The following is a 19,089-nucleotide window of genomic DNA, read 5'->3' on the forward strand; positions in this document are numbered from 1 at the left end:
AAGGCATAATAATGACTGATTACTTGCCAAAAGGTAGAACAATTACAAGTGCCTATTATGCCAACTTACTCACAAAATTACAGGAGAAAATCAAAACGTAGGAATGGCATGTTGTCCAAAGGTGTGAGAATGCTTCAAGACAATTCCCCAGTCCACACTTCTGAAATAGCAACAATACAAGTGGCCACTTGTGGATATGAAATACTGCCCCATCCAGCCTAATCACCTGAACTTGCACCATTGGGCTTCTTGTTTCCTTCCCTCAAATCATTTCTTCGGGGGGACCCACTTCCCTGATGACAAGACATTCATTTCTGCAACAGAGTCATGGTTCAAAGACCAACCTCACCACTTCTACAAAGGCGGTATCTGTAGCCTCATCCATCAATGGGAAAAATTTGTAAATCTGCATGGTGGCTATGTAGAGAAGGACTAAAACCTGTGCCAAGAATCAACAGGCTAGCACCTCTGCAGCTAGGTCAGGGCGATTCTTTATTGAACCACCCTCGTATCTCATCATTGATAAAGCCTGAAATGTACTTAAAAGATCTATGTAAATGATACACTTTCGATAATTAGTTTTAATGTGATCCAAAGCTAGCTTTATAGCATACAACTCTGCTTTTTTTTTTGTTTGGTTTGAATTTTATTGGCGCATTAGCAACTAAGGCTATAATGCGCCAAGACCAGTTTTATAGCATACAACTCTGCAGTATATATACTGCACTCCTAGGGAACCTTCTCAGAAACCATGCTATCTGGGAAGGCAGCAATAAGATCCCACTGATTTAGAGCCATCAGCAAATACAGGCTGGAAATCAGAATAAGTAGGTTGATAGGCAGCATAGAGTTTTAGGTAGACAGATCATGAAATGCTGACCTTTCACCTAATATTAAGGGAGAAGTTGCATGGTGGAAAGTGGGCATGCCAGAGTGAAAGGGGTTGCCTTGGTGACTGGACAACATTGTCTATCATAATCTCAAGCAACACCTGGACAAGAATGCCAAAGGGACGATTGGAAGTTAACAGGTGTTATAGAGATTTTCCCATTGTGGCTCAAAAACTGATGTCCACGTAAAATTATCTGGGAGGGATTTCAGTTTAAAAGTATATTTTAGCGACAATTGCTTTCGTCAGAGCGGCACCAGCAATTCAGTTGTTTCAATATGTAACCTCTGGACAGGGATGTTTGAAATGCTCCAGTAGCAATGGAGGTGGCTTGACAGTGAACTGGGTTTAGCCATCGTAGTACACTGTTTCTGGCAGATGCATATACTTGGAACCCATAGTCTAATTTAAATCAGACCAGTGCACAATAGAGGTGGAGTAAGTCAAATGTCTGCTCTCCAATTATTGGATGAGATGGCACAAAGGAGGTTCATTCCTCTTGCACACTTGATTTGCAGTTGACAGATATGCAGAAGGAATGTCAATTTACTATCAAATACAAGCCCCAAGAATTTTGTCTCCGGTGCTATTTGAATTTGTGTCAAAAGTGGATGCAGATGGTGTTCTGAGACAAGAACCTGAAATCATCAGCCATTGCCCAAGAGTTGACATGGTCAATGGCATGCTGCAATTGTCTTTCAATAACACTTGTTGTATGACTGAAAAGATGCTAAAGTCATCAACAAAGAGGGCATTGTGTACAGACTCAGGAAGTTGTTCAGTAACAGAATTTACTTTGATAGCAAAAAGCATAACACTTAGAGAACTGACCCTTGGGGGACTCCCTCCTCTTGTCATTTTTAAAAGATCGAGAGAGAATGGATCCCACAAAAGCTTGGAAAACAGTTCAGTAAAAAATATTTAATGAAAACAGCTAGATGGCCCTAACACCAAAATTATGGATATCTTTTAAAATTCCAAATGCCTTTTCCATATCAGAGAAAATTGACATCAGATGCTCGCATTTCACAGGAAATGCATCTCAATAAATGTTTCCAGTCTTATTAAATGGTGGAGTTGTTGATCTGTTCATTTGGAAGTCACATTGTACTGTGGAAAGGAGGTCATTTGCTTCTAAATACCACAATTCTTTCCAGGATCTTGAACAAGCAGATTGTTAGAGCATTCGGGCAATGATTATTTGGAAATTTTGGATACTTTCCCAGCTTCAGGAAGGCAAGCACGATTACCTTTGGCCAGGAGTCCATAAACTGGTGTTCAAGATTATTCTATTGTACAGACAGAGGAACCGATCTACAGATTCAGATGATGAATCATCTCATAATGAATGTCACCTGGCACAACGGCATTCACATGGGATGGATATAGTGCCATGTTCATTTTGCATTCTGTGAAAGACCAATTGTATCCCTTACAGTTTGAAGATAACTTCAAATGCATCCTCCAGTTTTCCGTTTGATGGCCAGAGGCTCAGAATAGGATGCTTTTGGCAGACAAGTTAGCAAATGCAATTGCACATCCATTACATTCTATGAGTGATATACCGTATGATGTGTATCTATCCTTAATTTCCCGGACATTATGCCAAAATAGCTTACAGAACAAAGTCTGAGTGGTGGAAGATGTTAAGTGGATCAACGATTCCTTCAGACTCTGATGTCTACCGTAATATGCTTTTTTGCTGCTTGCACATTTCAAGATTATTAGATTATCTGTGGTGGGATAATGACAAAATATACCCCACACCATGTTTTGAGCCTTTTTTGCTGCTTGGCATTCTGCATTCCACCATGGGCTTAGAAATGGTGGAAACTGGGTCGATGTCTTCAGAATTGCAATTACCACTGTCTGGATAATACTTTCCATGATGTGCTACACTGAAACATTAATCGGCTCCTTGTTGACTGTGGTGATATTAAACAATGCTAGATATTTGATGGCATTCAAATCAGCGTGATCGATCTTCCACCATGGTGTCCTAGACGGGTGATATGGTCTCCCTTTATAAAGGGTGAACAAACAGGGAAGTGGTCGCTACCATAAAGGTGGTCTTCAATCTCCCATGTATGTAAAAGGGAGGAGGGAGGGAGAGCATATTGAGAGGTGAGAGGTCAATCGCAATAAATGTATGGGTAGCCAGTTAAGAGGAACCCTAATGTAAGGCAAACTACTACCGCCTGTAAGCTGGTGGCGAGTGATGTAGCTTGAAAAGGGGTATGGTTACCCAAAAGAATGGAAACTTCTCCATCCCACAGCTCTGTTCTTGTGAATAATTGAGGATTTTGAATGTGGCCATTATTTAGATCTGTTGGGTCCATCGGGTGGCTTCCGAATGGCTGAGGACTTTGCTTTCTCAGTCTTGGATTTTTCCTTTTTTTGAGAAGTACAGATGTTGTCCAGTGTCCATACCTTCCTTCAAAAGGAAGGAAGTTCTAAGACTATTTTGTCATTTGTCTCTATTTCCATATTTTCATTTGTTGTGGGCAGCGAGTCAAGAGGAAGATAAAGTGAAAAGAATGCAAATGTAAACTGGACTGAGGCTCACACTGCAACTGCTTCCAAATATGTTTGAAAGTGAATGCTTTTGTTGTTGGTATTGGGCTTAACAATACAAGGACTACTGAGGCCAAATTGTGTCTGTTCATTGTTTATTTACAGGCAACATATAGCTATAGATGTTAAATTATATGCTCCTGTACATGTCAATATATTTTAGGCACACCAAAAGCTCTTCTATATTTGCTTCTTTTCCTATGAAGTGAGATAAATCATGAGAGATGTTCAATGTGGAGAGAGATTGAAAAGTGTGTTAGAGCTGACTGCAGAATGTAAGGGACAATCAACCAGAAAGTGACAGACCGTAAGTTGTGTCTGACAGGATGAACACTGAGGTGGGTTTTCTCCCAATAGTAGGAAGAGATGTGTATGATGAGCGTGTACAATTCAAGTCTTGCCAATACCACTTCCCCTCGCCTGTTTTGTCGGAAGCTAGTAAACCACAGCTTTGGATCTTGTTTTATCTGGTAAAGTTTGTTTGTGTTACTTTTCCAGATCTGTGAAAAGTTGTCATAGCATGCTTTGTGAATGATAGGCTAAAAGTCGCTGCAAGGCATGTGAGGATGTTGTGAGAAAATGGGTTGAGGATGTTTAGCGGCAATGTCAGCACTTTCATTTTCCAGAATGACCAGAGATCCAGAAAAAACTGATTGACTGATTGGATGCACTGCAGGAGATTAACTGGGAATGAATGTATGTAAAGATAGGATGGGAAGATGAGAAATTCCTCCTTATGGAAGACAGCACTGAGGGAGTCTGTGTAAATTATGGCAGGTGAGATGGAAAGCTCAATAATTTTATTAAGTGCTAACTTGATGGAATATAATTCAGCTGTGAAGACACTGCAGGCTAATGGTAGTGAGGCTGTAGCAGTAAACGAAGGAAAAACTGTAGCAGCATTGCACCGTATTAGCAGTTTTTAATCCGTCAGTATAGATTTTACAGGCATGGGAGTTCAGAATAGCGTGAGCCGAGTGCAACTACCTATTGCTAAGAAGTGTGATTTTTCTCCCACTGAAGAAAATGTACATTGTAAGAGGCAGAAATGTATGTCCAAGGTGGAACAGGAGCAGTTGTGTCATGAAAAAATAAAATATCACTTGAATCAATATTCTAACTCTGAGCAAGCTCTTTAATCTTCAGAAGCAGATCTATTTTCATTTGGCTTGCTCTCATAGAACATATCCCACAAAGTATTATAAAGATACTCCCAGTTGGGGTGAGATGGAAGACTGAATTTTAGTGCCATATTGGAGCAGTAAAGTTTTTCTACAAAGATGTAATAGAGGATCACTTCAATACAGATTTTAAATTGGAGAAGTCCTGAAAGAGCCCAAAGCAGTCCTCACAACACTGTGCTGGATGACATTTACACTTTCTAAAGTAGTGTTGTAACAATCATACACTGGACAACATAATTGCATGAACGGATTAAAGTTCTGTAAAGATGCAATAAAGTATACCGATCAGCATCCCAAGATATGGACGAGACTGATCAAAGTATGTTCATATGCTTTAGACAAGCATTTCTTAAATGAGTGATGCGAGCTGGAAATTAAGCTTGCTGTCTAATATCAGACCAACAAATTTCACGTTAGTAGCAAATGGGATCTGTAATTCAGGATCACGATGGAAAGCATGACACTTGCAAAATGAGTGACAGTGCATTTCTTTTCTGATAGTCAATAACGATTCCTTAAAGTCCAGGATTCTATTTTGGTTATGGCAAGTTGGAGTTGGCATTCAATGGTATTGATACTTTTGGACTGACAGGAAATGGTAAGATTGTCTGCATATACAAGTTTCAATAGTTTTTGGGATATCTTGTGTCATGCTGCTAACTCTACCTGCAAAAAGTGTTGAACTAAGTACTGATCCCTGTGGGACTCCTTCCTGAATGTGAGAAGCAGAGAGTATGTTTTTATAAAGGACCTGAAAGGTGCATAATTGCAGGAAATTAATTATTTCAGGTAAATGGCCCCTAAATCCCAGATGGTAAAGATGCATAAGAATACCATGACAGCAGGTAGTTTGATTTGATTTAAGAATTCTTGGCGCAAGAGCTACTGTGGCTAAAATGCACCTGTAAGATTTTATACAACGGATTTGTTCTAATTCATATATTGCTGCTAATAATTTCCAAGAGTCACAGAGAATGACTATAGCTTGCTTTAGAGATAATATTTGGTTTCATATTTGGATTATAGAATTTATTTTCTTGAGGAACTGAAAAACATCGGCTATATTTTTTCTATCTTCCAGTATTGTTTTGAGAGTGAGGGAGTGATGTTTGTTTAGCTCTTTGAAGGAGTTTCGGCACTCATCTGCAAAAGCTGGACAAGTAATCAGTACAGGTTCTACTGTTTGTTGTGTGTGACAGATAGGGCAAAGGGGGGAATACTCTCCTCACAAAAGATAAGAGTGACTGAAATGTGTGTCCTATCCTTAACCTTGCAAGTATCACTTCATCATGTCTATTTTTCTGAATGCTGGATTTCCATGGTTCTTTTATTCTGATGAAATTTGTTAGTGGTTAGTACTTGCCATTGCTGCTGCCAGTGATGTATTCCACTGTGATCAATAACTTGTTTGTAGTCTGAAAAAAGGGATATATTCTGATGCAGAAATATTGTTGTTGGCTTCTTTTGCAGCTCTGTCTGCTTGCTCGTTACCATGTATTCCGACATGACTTGGGATCCAGCAAAATCTAATGTTACGACGTTGTTCAAAGAGTTTTGATACTCTGTATTGAATTTGCTGCTGTAGTGGATGTTTGTTAGAATTAATATTTTGTATTGCCATCATGGAACTACAGGAGTCAGTAAAAACTATGCTGTTTTGGAAACTTGAATGGTTGATTTAATTTAGTGCTAACATAATGGCTTGCAGTTCTGCAGTATAAATGCTAGTCTTTTTGGAGTTTTTGGGCCAATGTGATGTCAGAAAAGTAAACTGCCACTCCCACATGAGAATCAGTTTTGGATCCATCTGTATATAGAAAGCAATGATCTGAAAATTGTGCCTTATAAGCAGCATGCAGCTGTTGATGGTTTATATGAGAAAGGGTTTTTTTGCTCCAAATGTGGAAGGAGAAGTCGCATAAAGGCTGTCTTATCAGTACAGGGTGGTGCAGACTGCCTTATTATCCATGGTGGTGGTGCAGACTGCTTCTTCAGCGGAGTTATGTTATCCAGGTTAAGCTCTCTACTGAGAAGGTTTTTTAATCTCACACTCGCAGGTTTATTGATTCTTTGTTGTTGCTGATAATGTTGTTCCCATTCAGAAGCAAAAAGAGTTTTCTGTAGGGGGTGACCTGGTAAGAATTTTATTTTAGCAGCATAAGAAAAGTAATTGATTTTGTCTTCTGATTTGCAGAGGAGGTTCTTGAGCTTCGGAGTACAGACTCTGCATGGGTTTTTTTAGGAGCATTAGCAACTAAGGCCATATTGCTCTGGGAATATGCAGTGGTCATTTCCTGACCTTTCCGCATCCTCCGTATTTGATGGTGATGGGCTCGAACCCAGGTCTAATCAAGAAGCGTGTGCTACGTACTGCTACTCCTTCCCACCTGGCTACGGAGGCGCTCTCTCTCTCTGCATGGGTGAGGTGCAGAAAGCTCCAAGGGCTAAACGGAGTGCGCAATGATGTACCGGGTCAAGCCATCTCAGGGCACTAGGTCTTGCCGAGTCAGACTGGGGCACCATAGTCTAGCTTAGACTGAATGAGAAGGCGATATAAATATAGTAGGATTGTCCTGTCTGCTCCCCAGGATATAGCGGATAGGACCTTCAAGATATTCATTTTTTTCAGACAGTGGACTCTTATGTGACTGATATGCTCTATGAAAGTCAATTTTTTTGTCAAAAACTAAACTAGTCCTAAGAAACGGACACTATTTTTAACCGGGATGATCTGTTCTTTCAGCCTGAGTTCCAGGTCAGGATGGAGATTACTTTTTCTGCAGAAATATATACATGCAGTCTTTTGTACCGAAATTCTATATCCATTTCTTTCTGTCCATTTTATGACTCTTTATGGCTACTTGTAATTGCCGTTCTATTGTCCTCATATGCTGCACTTGATAAGAAATGCTGAAATCATCAGCATAAGCAGTTGTAAATATATTGTTTGGGATTTGTTCTATTATTGTGCTGAAGTGGACTGCAAAAAGTGTGGCACTTAGTACAGATCCTTGAGGGACACCTTCTTGATAAAATATATTGGAAAGTGTATTGTTCATTCAAACTTGAAGGTCCGATTCTTAAGGAAATTATATATGTAGAGGGGTAGATGTCCTCTAAGGCCAAGTTGATGTAACCTTCTAAGTATACCATAATGTCACGTGGTATCATATGCCTTCTGGATATCAAAATTAACCATGACTTGGTGTTGTTTCCTGAGAAAAGCATTTCTTACTTGATTTTCCAGTTGTTTAAGTACATCTAAGGTACAGCGATTTTTTTCTAAAGCCATACTGTTCTGAGTTGAGAAGATCATTATTTTCTAGATATCATGTTAGTCTATTGTTGACCATTTTCTCTAAGATCTTGCCTAAGCAGCTAGTCAAAGCTATGGGATGATAGTTCTGTGGATCTGATAGATTTTTTCCCCCTGTTTTGGGAAAGCTAGTATTACTGCATGGTGCCATTTGTTTGGGAAATAATTTAAGGTATATTTTGTTGTATAGATCTAACAGGGCTAATTGGAACTGTTCATTTAATTGTATCATTGCATAACAGATTTCATCAGGACCGACTGCGCTGTGTTTCGCCTGTAGCAGAGTTTGTTTTAGTTCTGCTACCGTGAGCGGCAAGTTGTATTGTTCACACTGATTGCTAGAAAAGTTTAGTTTTATTTTTTCGGCCTCATTCTTGTACGTTTTGAAAGCAGTCGGGTATGCACAATTAGCAGATGTATTCGAAAAATTTTCACCAAGCATATTGACTATATCTAAGGTATTTGTAACCAACTGTTCCTTCCAATTTAGCAATGGAGAGGGATTTATTTGAGAATTGTTTGTCATCCTTCTATCTTTTTCTAGATAAGTGTAGCTGGTGTGGAAATGGTTATAGTGGATGCAAATTTCATCCAAGCAGCTTTTTTGCACTTTCCTGACCTAAGCTCTGGCTCCCTTGAATTGTATCAGGTTGTCTGTTGTTGAATTTTTGCGAAAGAGGTTCCAGGCTCTCTTTCTCTCTTTTTTAGCTTCCTGGCACTCTTTGTTCCACCATGGTTTTGGATATATTCTAATGTTAGATGTTTTAGGTATTGTCTTTTCCACAGCTTGAAGCATACTATCAGTAACATACGCCACTAACGTTTGTATTGATTCTCGTTTAATAATGTTGCAGTCTAACTTGGCTAGTGACCTGAATGTTTCCCAATCTGCACCATATATTTTCCATCTGGGGTGCCTACTTGCTTGGCATGGTGTTTTCTTCATGATTTTCAAAATTATGGGGTAGTGGTCGCTGCTCAATGGAATCTCAAGCACGCTCCATTTTGTCATAGGGAACAGATTGATAAGTCTATTGCAGAACTGCCCTTTGATGGAAGGTGGAAGTGTGTGTGTGTGTGTGTGTGTGTGTGGTCATTTAAAATCATTAGGTTGTTCTTGACAACTAATTTTTCTATTTGCTTACCCTTCTGGTCTATTTTGGGATTGCCCCATAGTGGGTGATGTCCATTTAGATCACCTAAAATGCAGAATGGAGGTGGTAGTTGAGTGATCAGCTGTTCGAAAACCTTAAATCGGAATTCTTGATTAGGGGGTAGATATATTGAGGCTATGGTAATATTGAAGCCTATTGCTAGACGAGCTTGCAACTGCTTCTAATGGTGTGTTCAATGATATTGTTTGGGAAGGTACATGTTTGTTAACTAATATTGTGACTCCTCTTGTTGTTCCATTCATTATGCGATCCTTTCTATATGTGGTATAATTTGATTTTTTGATTATACTATTGTCCTGTGGTTTTAAACAGGTTTCTTGTAGGCAGATACTTAGTGGGTGGTACTGGGTGATGAGGTCTATAACATCATTAGCGTTTGAGCAAACACCTCGACAGTTCCACTGGATAATCGTATCTGTCATTTCGGGTTGGATGTTTCCTTGGATTGCTTCCTTGGGGCTGTTTTCACTTTGTCTACCTTGGTTTTGTCTTTCTTTGAAAAATATGGTCTACCCGTATCCATTTCTTCTTCAGCAAAGATTTCGAGAACTGGTTCTTCTCCTTGGTTTCTTACCTCTTTGTCCATTTGTTCTGCCATCTTTTTTCCTGTACTACCTATCCTTTCTTTGTTTACTTTTCTTCTTACATTTTCTGAATTAACTGGTGGGAAAGGTAAAGGAGTATTGATAATTTTTTCTTGTTTTTGTGATGGTTTGTAAAACTCACGAACCCATTCTGAGATGAATTCTCCTGGGGGGGGGGGGATTGTAATATCTATTTGTGTGCCACAACATTTTGAATTGGGTAATTTAATTTCCAGAGTCTTTTTAATTGTGGTAATCTGCACATAAGGTTTCTTTGCTATATTTATTGCAATCGCCTTTTTAGCTTCTTGATATGAAACTCCATTTTCTGCTTTGTATTTTTGTATCATTTTTTCCTTCTTCCAAATTTGACACTCCCTTGAATATGCAGTATGTTCCCCTTTACAATTTACACATTTATGGTTTCAGATGTGCAAGTAGAAGTGGCATGTTCTTGCAAACCACAGTTTGCACATGTTAATTTTCCTCTACATACTGTCTGTGAGTGACCAAACTTCTGACAGCTGAAACAACGGGGAGGATTCGGGATATACGGTCTTATACTGCAGTGTAGATATCCAGCTTTTACTAATCTGGGTGATTTAGGTGTGTTGAAAGTGAGTATCAGATTCCTGGTGAGGGGGGGGTGATTATATTTTCTTTTTTAATTTAATTCTTTTAACACTGATGACTCCTTGTTCCTGAAGCTCCATTTGAATTTCCTCTTCAGGCACATTTAGAAGGTCCCATTCCGTAATGACACCTTTTGAGGTTTTTTTTTTTTTTTTTTTTTTTTTCTGGTAGTTGTTGACGCATCAGCTTCTGTGGCCATAATGCACCTTCCAAAGTTTTTGCATTTTACTCTGATCCAAGCTCGAATATATGAGTCCACAATATGAGGACCTCAGAGGGATTCTCATAACAAGAATCAGATACCTTCCGAAGGGATTGGAGTCCCACTTCCTGGACTCAGAGGAAGAATACAGGGCGCTCTCCCTCTTCGCGCAGGATCTATTCACTAGGAGGAAAATGCTAATTGCAATCTACAGCAATCAACACAGAGACTGACAAGAAACGCTACCAGATGAAACAGAAAATCGAAATTTGCGGGATACCAGACTCGACCAAATGGAACGCTGACAACTGGAAGAGACATTAGGACAGGGATTACCCCATGAGTGACATTGAAAACAGAGAAGAGACAAAAAGCAGCATAACTGCCAACAGACTGATGGCGACCTGAAGAGGGCATTCTAGCCCCCTTCACCTTTTATTCCCACATCCTTGGGGAGGGGGAGGGGATGACCTTCGCCCCTCCCCTTCTCGCCACCCTACATCTACTCTGGTGGGGCATGGGCATGCATCACTGAAAACTGGGGCTACCTACTCTATTGGTCCCATATTTCTGTCTCCCCCCACTTCTATCTTTATGCTAACGAAAGCCCCACACAACAAAAATTAACGTGCCAAAAATCCTTTGAGTCCAAATTCGGCATAACAACCTTAGCGATCATACCCCCATGCCAACACATATGTGTATGTATACATGTGTATGAAATTGTACATGTGTGTGTGTGTGTGTGTATATATATATATATATATATATATATATATATATATGTGTGTGTGTGTGTGTGTGCATCGTCACTAACCTAATGGATTTTTTTTTTTTTTTGGTCCTAGCCACTGAAATCTCAGGAAAGTAAGCGGCAGGACCTGCCAGAGTAAAACTGAGTCTACTGGGTTCCTGGTCTGCCTCCATGGAGCATAAGTGGGGCAACGTTGGGCCTCAGTGGGGGTCTAGCGGCTAAATGACCAGATGAATAACGGTACACGACACTACACTACACATGAACAAGTCCCTCACACTTAAATCTCTGGCATTTCCCAGTGAGCTGGTTCACCCACAATGAAAGCAATGTGGAGATGGGGGAAACCCCTGGTGGCATATGACAATAACACACTTTACACCTCTGGGTTGTCAGGCAGGCACTTTACCCACCTGGCTAGCCCGGTCGACACCTTTTGAGGTATTTAATGTATTGTGTGGGGATACGTTACTGGTATTCCTGCAAAGGTTGTCATTTGTAATAATCTTTCGGAGTGTTTAGCATTGGCTGTTTCTACCAAAATATCGCCCGATTTTAGTCTTTTAACTTGTTTTGGTGGGCCGACAACTCTGAACAGTCTTTTGTATGAGAAAGGGTGACAATTGGCCTACCGCTTTCTCAGTATTTGAATGTATAATAATATATGTTGGAGAATTTAAAGCTTTAATGCCAGTTTTTAATCTTTGTGGAGACAGTCATTTCTATCGCCTTTTCTGATTGCCTTAGCGGTATCTCGGAAAGAACTAGATTCCTCACATCTTGTGTCAGTTCTATTCGGGTCCGTTGACCCAGTGGATTCCTGGGTATTGGAGTCAGTTCGCTCCATTTTGCCCTGGAAGGGAGAGCTTTTTCCTTCCACGTTACCGGCCCCCGCCATGTGGAGGCAGGAGCAGTGCCACCCTGTGACAAAGCACTAGGAGTTAGTAATTAAGATATAACAAGAAAATAAAAGGTTGCTTTCCTTCTTAATCTATAGTAAAGTTTTTCTTTACTATAGATTATTTAATTGTGTGTTAATAAATGCTTTAAATAAGGAAACTATTTCTACTTCAAGAAAGAGTGCTAATTCAGAGCAAAGTCACTTGATCACAGAATTGCTTGGCACTTGGGGTCACAGCAGGTAGTATCAAATGCCTTTTCAAGATCTAAGTTAACAATGACTAGATGGTGATTCCTGAAAAAGGCACTGCAGATATGAGATTCGGCTTTGATGAGCACTTCTAGGGTTGATCTATTTTTCTGAAAGTCATACTGATGATCTGGCAGGAGATTCTGTGACTCCAGGATGTAAGTGAGCTTGTATGAACAATCCTTTCGAAAATTTTACCCAAGCAGCTCTCATGAGAGATATGGGCCTATAATTTTGAACAGGGAAGAATCTTTTCCTGGTTTTGGTATGGCAATAATAAAAGAATGGTAGCAGGAAGATCTGATTGCATAGAAGATTCATTGAAGGTCCGATTGTAGAAGATCAACAAAATAAGCAAGTCCTTTTCAGGTAAATGCTACAGGATAATGTAATGAATACTTTCTGGGCCTGCAGTACTATTGGATGATCTATTTAATGATCCTTTGAGTTCAGTTAACGTAAAGGGTTGGTTGTAAGGGAAGGAGCAGTGCATGAAGAAGTTGATTTTATGCCATTCTGCAGCTGCTTTAATATTTTGGAAGGAGTATGCATAGGAAGCAGAAGCAGAGATTGTAGCAAACGATTCTGCTAGTGCATTAGCAACTTCTTCAGGAGTAGACACGTCTTTCCCTTTCCAATGCAGTATCGGAGAGGGCAGCTGAGCAAATTTGCCATTTATCCATCTCCAGATGAGACAGGTGTTGGTGTTTTTTGTGATGGTCGAGGCAAAGGCAATCTACGAATCATGTTTCGCTTTCCATCTAATTTGCCTTACTTTAGCTTTAAGTCTCTTGGAAAGATGGACGGTGAACAAATTGACAAGTAAGTCAATTACAGAAATGGATCCTGTATTAAGTGGATATATGTGGGAAATCCAAAGTTGAGCAAATTTAGTATCACTGTTATACAAAAATCTTCAATCAATTTGCCTCTTGCGTCTACTGTAGCGGATCCCCGCAATGAATGGTGGCCATTAAAATAACTGAAAAGGCAAATTCGAGTTGTGTAAGGAGATTGTCCAGTTCTGAATGGGGAAATGGCAAAGATGATGGAATGCAAATAGAAATAAGAGCAACTGAATTACCAACTTCGATATGAGCTGCCACAGCTTCTAGGGAGGTTTGTAACTGGATGGCCTCAGTGGAATATTAGAATTAATAAGAATAGCTGCTCCTCCATGTGCAGCAAATTCTGATCTTCTACCTTGTCTATACCTGATATAATTTAAAAATTTTGGCGAGATCTACGGTGACAGGAATGTTTCCTGTAGGATGGGATTAATTTAGCTGAGTAAATCCTTCAGGTCATCTGAATGGCTGCTTAGTCCTCTGCAGTTCCATTGTATGATGTTTTGCATTATTTCAGTTTAGTCAAGGATGATTCATCTGACTTTTTTTTTTTTTTTTTTGTACTCAATTTTTTCCAGTCTTTTTTTGGGACATAGAGCATCCAGTATCCACTGTGTCATTGGCATGAAGTGCCAGGATGGGTTCCTTGTAATCTTGGTGTTCATCCATTTCCATACTGTTGGTGGGTGCTTCGGTTTTCTTAGTCTTTAGAAGTTTTCAATGTCATTCGAGACCATTGGAGTACTGGTTGGAATACTGATCTGAGTGTTAGTGGCTTCACTTGTTTTAGGAGTGTCTTTTCCTGATGTTAGGGTTGCTTTTATGAATTTTGTTCAAAGTTCACTTTTATGAATTTTGAAATTTTTAAAATTATGAATCAGTGATAAAAGAAACAAACTTTCTCCACAGATCTTACTAGTGAAACTCACTCCTGAAAAGACTAGTCAAATTTTCCACTAAAACTTCAAATCCTATTATTTGCATACAACTTTTGTTCTCTAAAGGATAGAGAACTCCTTAGTTATCTACATAGATAAGGACAGAAAATCTAGCAAACAATGCTCAATAAAACTGCATATTTGCTTTTATATTCCCAATAAACATTGCATTGTGCATGTATTTTTATTAGATACAAATTTAAATCAGAATTTAAATATTAGATTAAATATTAGATAAATTAGATACAGTTGCATTAGACAACTGTATCTGTGTGTGCATATACTTTATTCCATTTACATACGGGGGAATACACGTAGACAATGCTTATTCATTTCTACATAATTTACATTTATAAAAATTATAATACAGGTAACACCTGTATAACACAGTACTTCTACAACACTGTTTCGCTCTAACATGATTAATAAATTGTGGCAATCTTTGCATAACACGGTACTTATATAGCACGGTTTTGCTATAACACAGAGAACTGCAGGAAACCTTGCATAACTCGGTATTTTTGAGCTTTTCTGCTGGGAAAAGCCCTGCTATATTATTTTTGTGAATCCCTGCTGTTGACTTGCTAGTCGTTATCACCTTTGTGATATTTTTCTAAAGCACATTTCTGGATGTCACTACCATAAAAGAATAAAAACAATTAGCAGTTTCTGGTTTGTTGGGCTTTTCTGTTAGTGTAATCAATTATAATCGGGTAGTAAACTATCTTATTGCATTTGTGATAGTTCCGATAGTTGGAATTCAGGGTTTTCACGTTATTATGGCGAAATGTGTTTCACTGAAATATTCAATCATATAAAATACAAATAAATTTTCAGAAACTCATTACTCCGTATCTCACTTGAGCATATTGTGTTTATTGCAACTTGTGCATGCCGTGTTCTTTGTTATTTATTAAAGTGGAAAAATCTAGATTTCAAAGTTTTATTACTATTGGATAATGTGCCAGGCCATCCAAAAGGTTTAAGTCATCTAAACATTGAAGTAATATTCCTACCACCTAATACAACTGCTTTAATTCAGCCATTAGATCAAGGCATTAATATCTACCTTTAAAATTCATTACATCAGAAAATTGTTACAATGGATTTTGGAAAAAATTGATTCCAAATCTGTTGGAGTGATGGAAACATTTTTCAATTGTGGACTGTATTGGAATCACAGCTTTATCGCTCAAAGAAGTAAGCCATCAACATTAAATGTATGGCCAGAGTCAGTTCATTCAGGAAATATGGTCGAATCGGCAGAAAACTGAATTGGTGCAATAGTAGAACTTGCTAAGTTGGTAGGAGGGGAAGGTTTTGATTATATGACTACTGAAGACATTCAAGAATTACTGGTAGAAAAGAGGCTGGTGAAGCAGATATGGTGGAAATGGCATGGGAGGTAAACCAACCAAATCAATTCAGAGGATGATAGGGGAGTTGAAAATTCTGAAGTTCCAAATTTTACACTGAAAAGCATATAGGAAGGCATAAACTTAGCCGAGCAATTAGAATCTTATTTTTTGAATGCAGATCCTTCTACTGAAAAGGAGCACAAAGTTCAAAAGGGAGCTTCAAAAATGTTTAGCTCTATACCAAGAAATTTACAAAGATCTATCAAGCAAGAGCAAACAAACACAGATTACTAATTTTTTTTTTAAAGAGAGCAAAAGATACACAAAATCTAGATGATGCAGAAGAAAGTTCAGAAGGTGATATTCCGCAACAGACAAAATGTTCTCTTTTGATTGTGCTTAGCAGCAATGAAGAGAAATAAAATTAAATGAAAGTACTCTATCTGACATTATGTATCACAGTTTGTAAGGTAAGACGTTTGTTCAGTTATTACTATTTAAAGTTACTACCATTATAAAAATATTTAGTTTTTACTATTATAAAAATTAAGTTTCCGATAGTTATAAAAAAAAAAAAAGTATTTTTGTTAGCCTTTGGAACGTAACCGCCCCCCTTTTATACTAGTTCTTAGTCCCATATAACACTGTTTCGCATTACACGAGATTTTGCAGGAACCAAATGTTATATGGGGGTTATCTGTATTTATATATTTATTTTTTTATTAAATTATAAAAATACTATTGTACTAATTATTCACTACAGTAACTCATTTTACCAAAAATCTTAAATTTGATTTCAATATATAAATGTAGATCTATAATTATTGCCAACAATATAAAAACATACCTATGTAATCTACGCCTAGTCTCTTCATGGAACCATAGAATGATTTCCTTGTTGAGGAAAATCCATAATCAGAAGGCCAAGCTTTTGTAGTTATAAATAGGTCTTCACGGGGCACTTCACTATCCTACAGAAGAATTTAAAGTTTTTTTTTTTTTTTTTAACAAAATCATTATAGAAAATTATCTGTATTTGGCTAAAAAAAAAACAGTTCATATGACCACTTAAATAATTCAATAAATAAGAATAAAAAAAAAAGAAAACTGATTTAGCTTACATTTTAGTGGTGCATCAACTGATCCACTACTATGGCCATAATGCAAGCATAATTTCTCAATGATAAGAAGTTCAATCTAATGGTACACATGTAATGTTGCAATTCAAAACATAGGATAAATATAATGCCTGTACAAATCTGAAAATATTTGACATTTTAGCTAAAAGTTTCCAGTGTGAGTAGATTGCAAGAAAAAAAAAAATTTTCACTGCTGCAAATCGGACACTAAACTAGTATGTTTACCAGACAGAGCTACTTTGCACAAGGTGTACCTTAGTGGTGACCTTAATGACTTTCTTCCATTGACTGGAAATCCTATCCATAGTTTTGCCGATGATAGCACATTGCATTCCACTTTCCATTTTGAGAAACCTTGTCCTGCTCAATCAGCTTAAACTTCTCGAAAATCTGCTACCAATTCCTTAAATCTTCAGGTAATTCTCCAGTAGGGCAAAGACAACTTAGTTGATTTAGGGAGTATATGATGAGCATCATATAGGGAGTATATGATGAGAGCCTTGTCGATCAATTCGGCCCTGGAAAGATTGTGCAAGGCTCAAGGGGTAGAATTTTTTTCAGCCTGGACTGTACTTGTTAACAGGAGAGATTGCTTCTACAGGGATGGGATACACTTAAATAGAAAGGGTGCAAGAATATTTGCTGATGCTATCGAGGCAGTGTTAGGTGGGTCGGAAAACTGCTAACTTGGGGGGAGACAAAGACCAATAGATTGACAGTAGCCACTGGCAGAGGTGAAAGAGATTCTTGCACTGATTCTATTAGAATGAGCAGAAGCCTGAAAAACAAGATGCATGGTATTTCAGAGACTGCTGGGAGCCATTGCGGTACAAGTAAACACATGGGTTGTGTTAGGGTAGCTAAGAATAGAAACAGGTGCAGGTATACTTGCGTGTACACCAATGCTAGGAGTTTAGTAAATAAATTTGATGAATTTGAGGTATTGCTCAAAACATCGAAGGCAGATATTGTTGGGATATCAGAGACGTGGTGTCACACAGATATAAGGGATGCAGAACTTCAATTTGGGGAATACAACGTCTACAGAAAGGATAGACAGGATAGGAAGGGGGGAGGGGTTATGCTATTAGTTAAGAAACACATAAAAACCAAGGAAGTGAAGCCAGTCGACATCGCTGGACAGTGCAGTGTGGAGTCAGTTTGGTGTGACATAAACATTGGGAGATCAAAATTGAGAGTAGGAGTGTGCTATAGGCCTAATGACTCTGATGAGTATAATAAGGAACTGTACAGGGAAATAGAGTGGGCCAGTAAATCAGAGTGTCTTATAATGGGAGATTTTAATTTCCCAGATATTGACTGGAATTTGGGGGCTGGTTACTCACACACTAGCAGGGCTTTTGTGGATTTATTGGATGATTGTTTTCTACATCAGCATGTTCGGGAGGCAACTAGAGGGAGTAATACTCTTGATTTGATTATCAGCAGTGATTCTTCATGCATTAAGAATCCGCAGATAAATGAACCACTAGGTGGCAGTGATCACAGTGTGCTGAAGTGGGATTTACTCAAAGAGGTAACTACCATTAGGGGTAAAGGGAAGGGTTATTGCTTCCGTAAAGGCGACTAAGATGGACTGAGACAGTATTTAAATTCTATACAGTGGGACCAACTGATGATGTTACCAACAGCAAATTCAAAATGGGAAGCATTCAAAGAACTTATCTTGGAAGCTACTAGGCTTTACATACCAACTAAGAAATATTGTTCAAGGTTTAGGCCAAAATGGATGTCAGATGAACTAATGAGGCATATGGCAGAGAAGAAAAATGCATGGGATACATACAAATTAACAAATGACACAGAAGCCTATGATAGATACAAGTTGATATGCAACCAAGTTACAAAGGAGGTTAGGCAGGCGAAGGCAGATTACGAGAAATCCTTGGCAAGGGATGCAAAGAAAAACAGCAAAGAGTTCTTTACTTATGTAAACTCTAGAAGGAAGAGGATGAATCAGATTGGTCCACTTGATATTGATGGGTCAAGTGTTGATGATCCTGCTCAGGTAGCTAATAAACTAAATGAATATTTTGCATCGACATTCACACATGAGGAGTTATTCAGCGAGGGGAATGTCAGAGGTGTATTCAACTCTAGCAGTAAGCTACAGAATCTTGAAATAACTGGGAGTAAAGTGGAGGAGAAACTGTTGTTGTTGTTGTTGTTTGGTTTTTAGGAGCATTAGCAACTAAGGCCATATTGCTCCAGGATATGCGGTGGTCATTCCTTGACCTTTCCGCATCCTCCGTATTTGGTGGTGACGGGCTCGAACCCCGGTCTAATCAAGAAGCATGTGCTACGCACTGCTGCTCCTTCCCACC

General features: G+C 38.6%; 1 protein-coding gene across 1 annotated transcript in view; it reads right to left on the reverse strand.

Moving 5' to 3' along the window:
* Positions 1–19,089, reverse strand: part of LOC150080799 (putative oxidoreductase ZK1290.5) — a 99,195-nt gene that overhangs the window by 56,289 nt on the left and 23,817 nt on the right. The window contains exon 3 of the mRNA XM_090381401.1: positions 16,453–16,576. Within this exon, the coding sequence (XP_090237527.1) occupies positions 16,453–16,576 (124 nt within the window). The remainder of the gene's footprint in view (positions 1–16,452; positions 16,577–19,089) is intronic.

Source organism: Mastigoproctus giganteus, chromosome 9 (genome assembly GCF_048544385.1).
Source record: "Mastigoproctus giganteus isolate SK-2022 chromosome 9, ASM4854438v1, whole genome shotgun sequence".
Classification (NCBI taxonomy): domain Eukaryota; kingdom Metazoa; phylum Arthropoda; class Arachnida; order Uropygi; family Thelyphonidae; genus Mastigoproctus; species Mastigoproctus giganteus.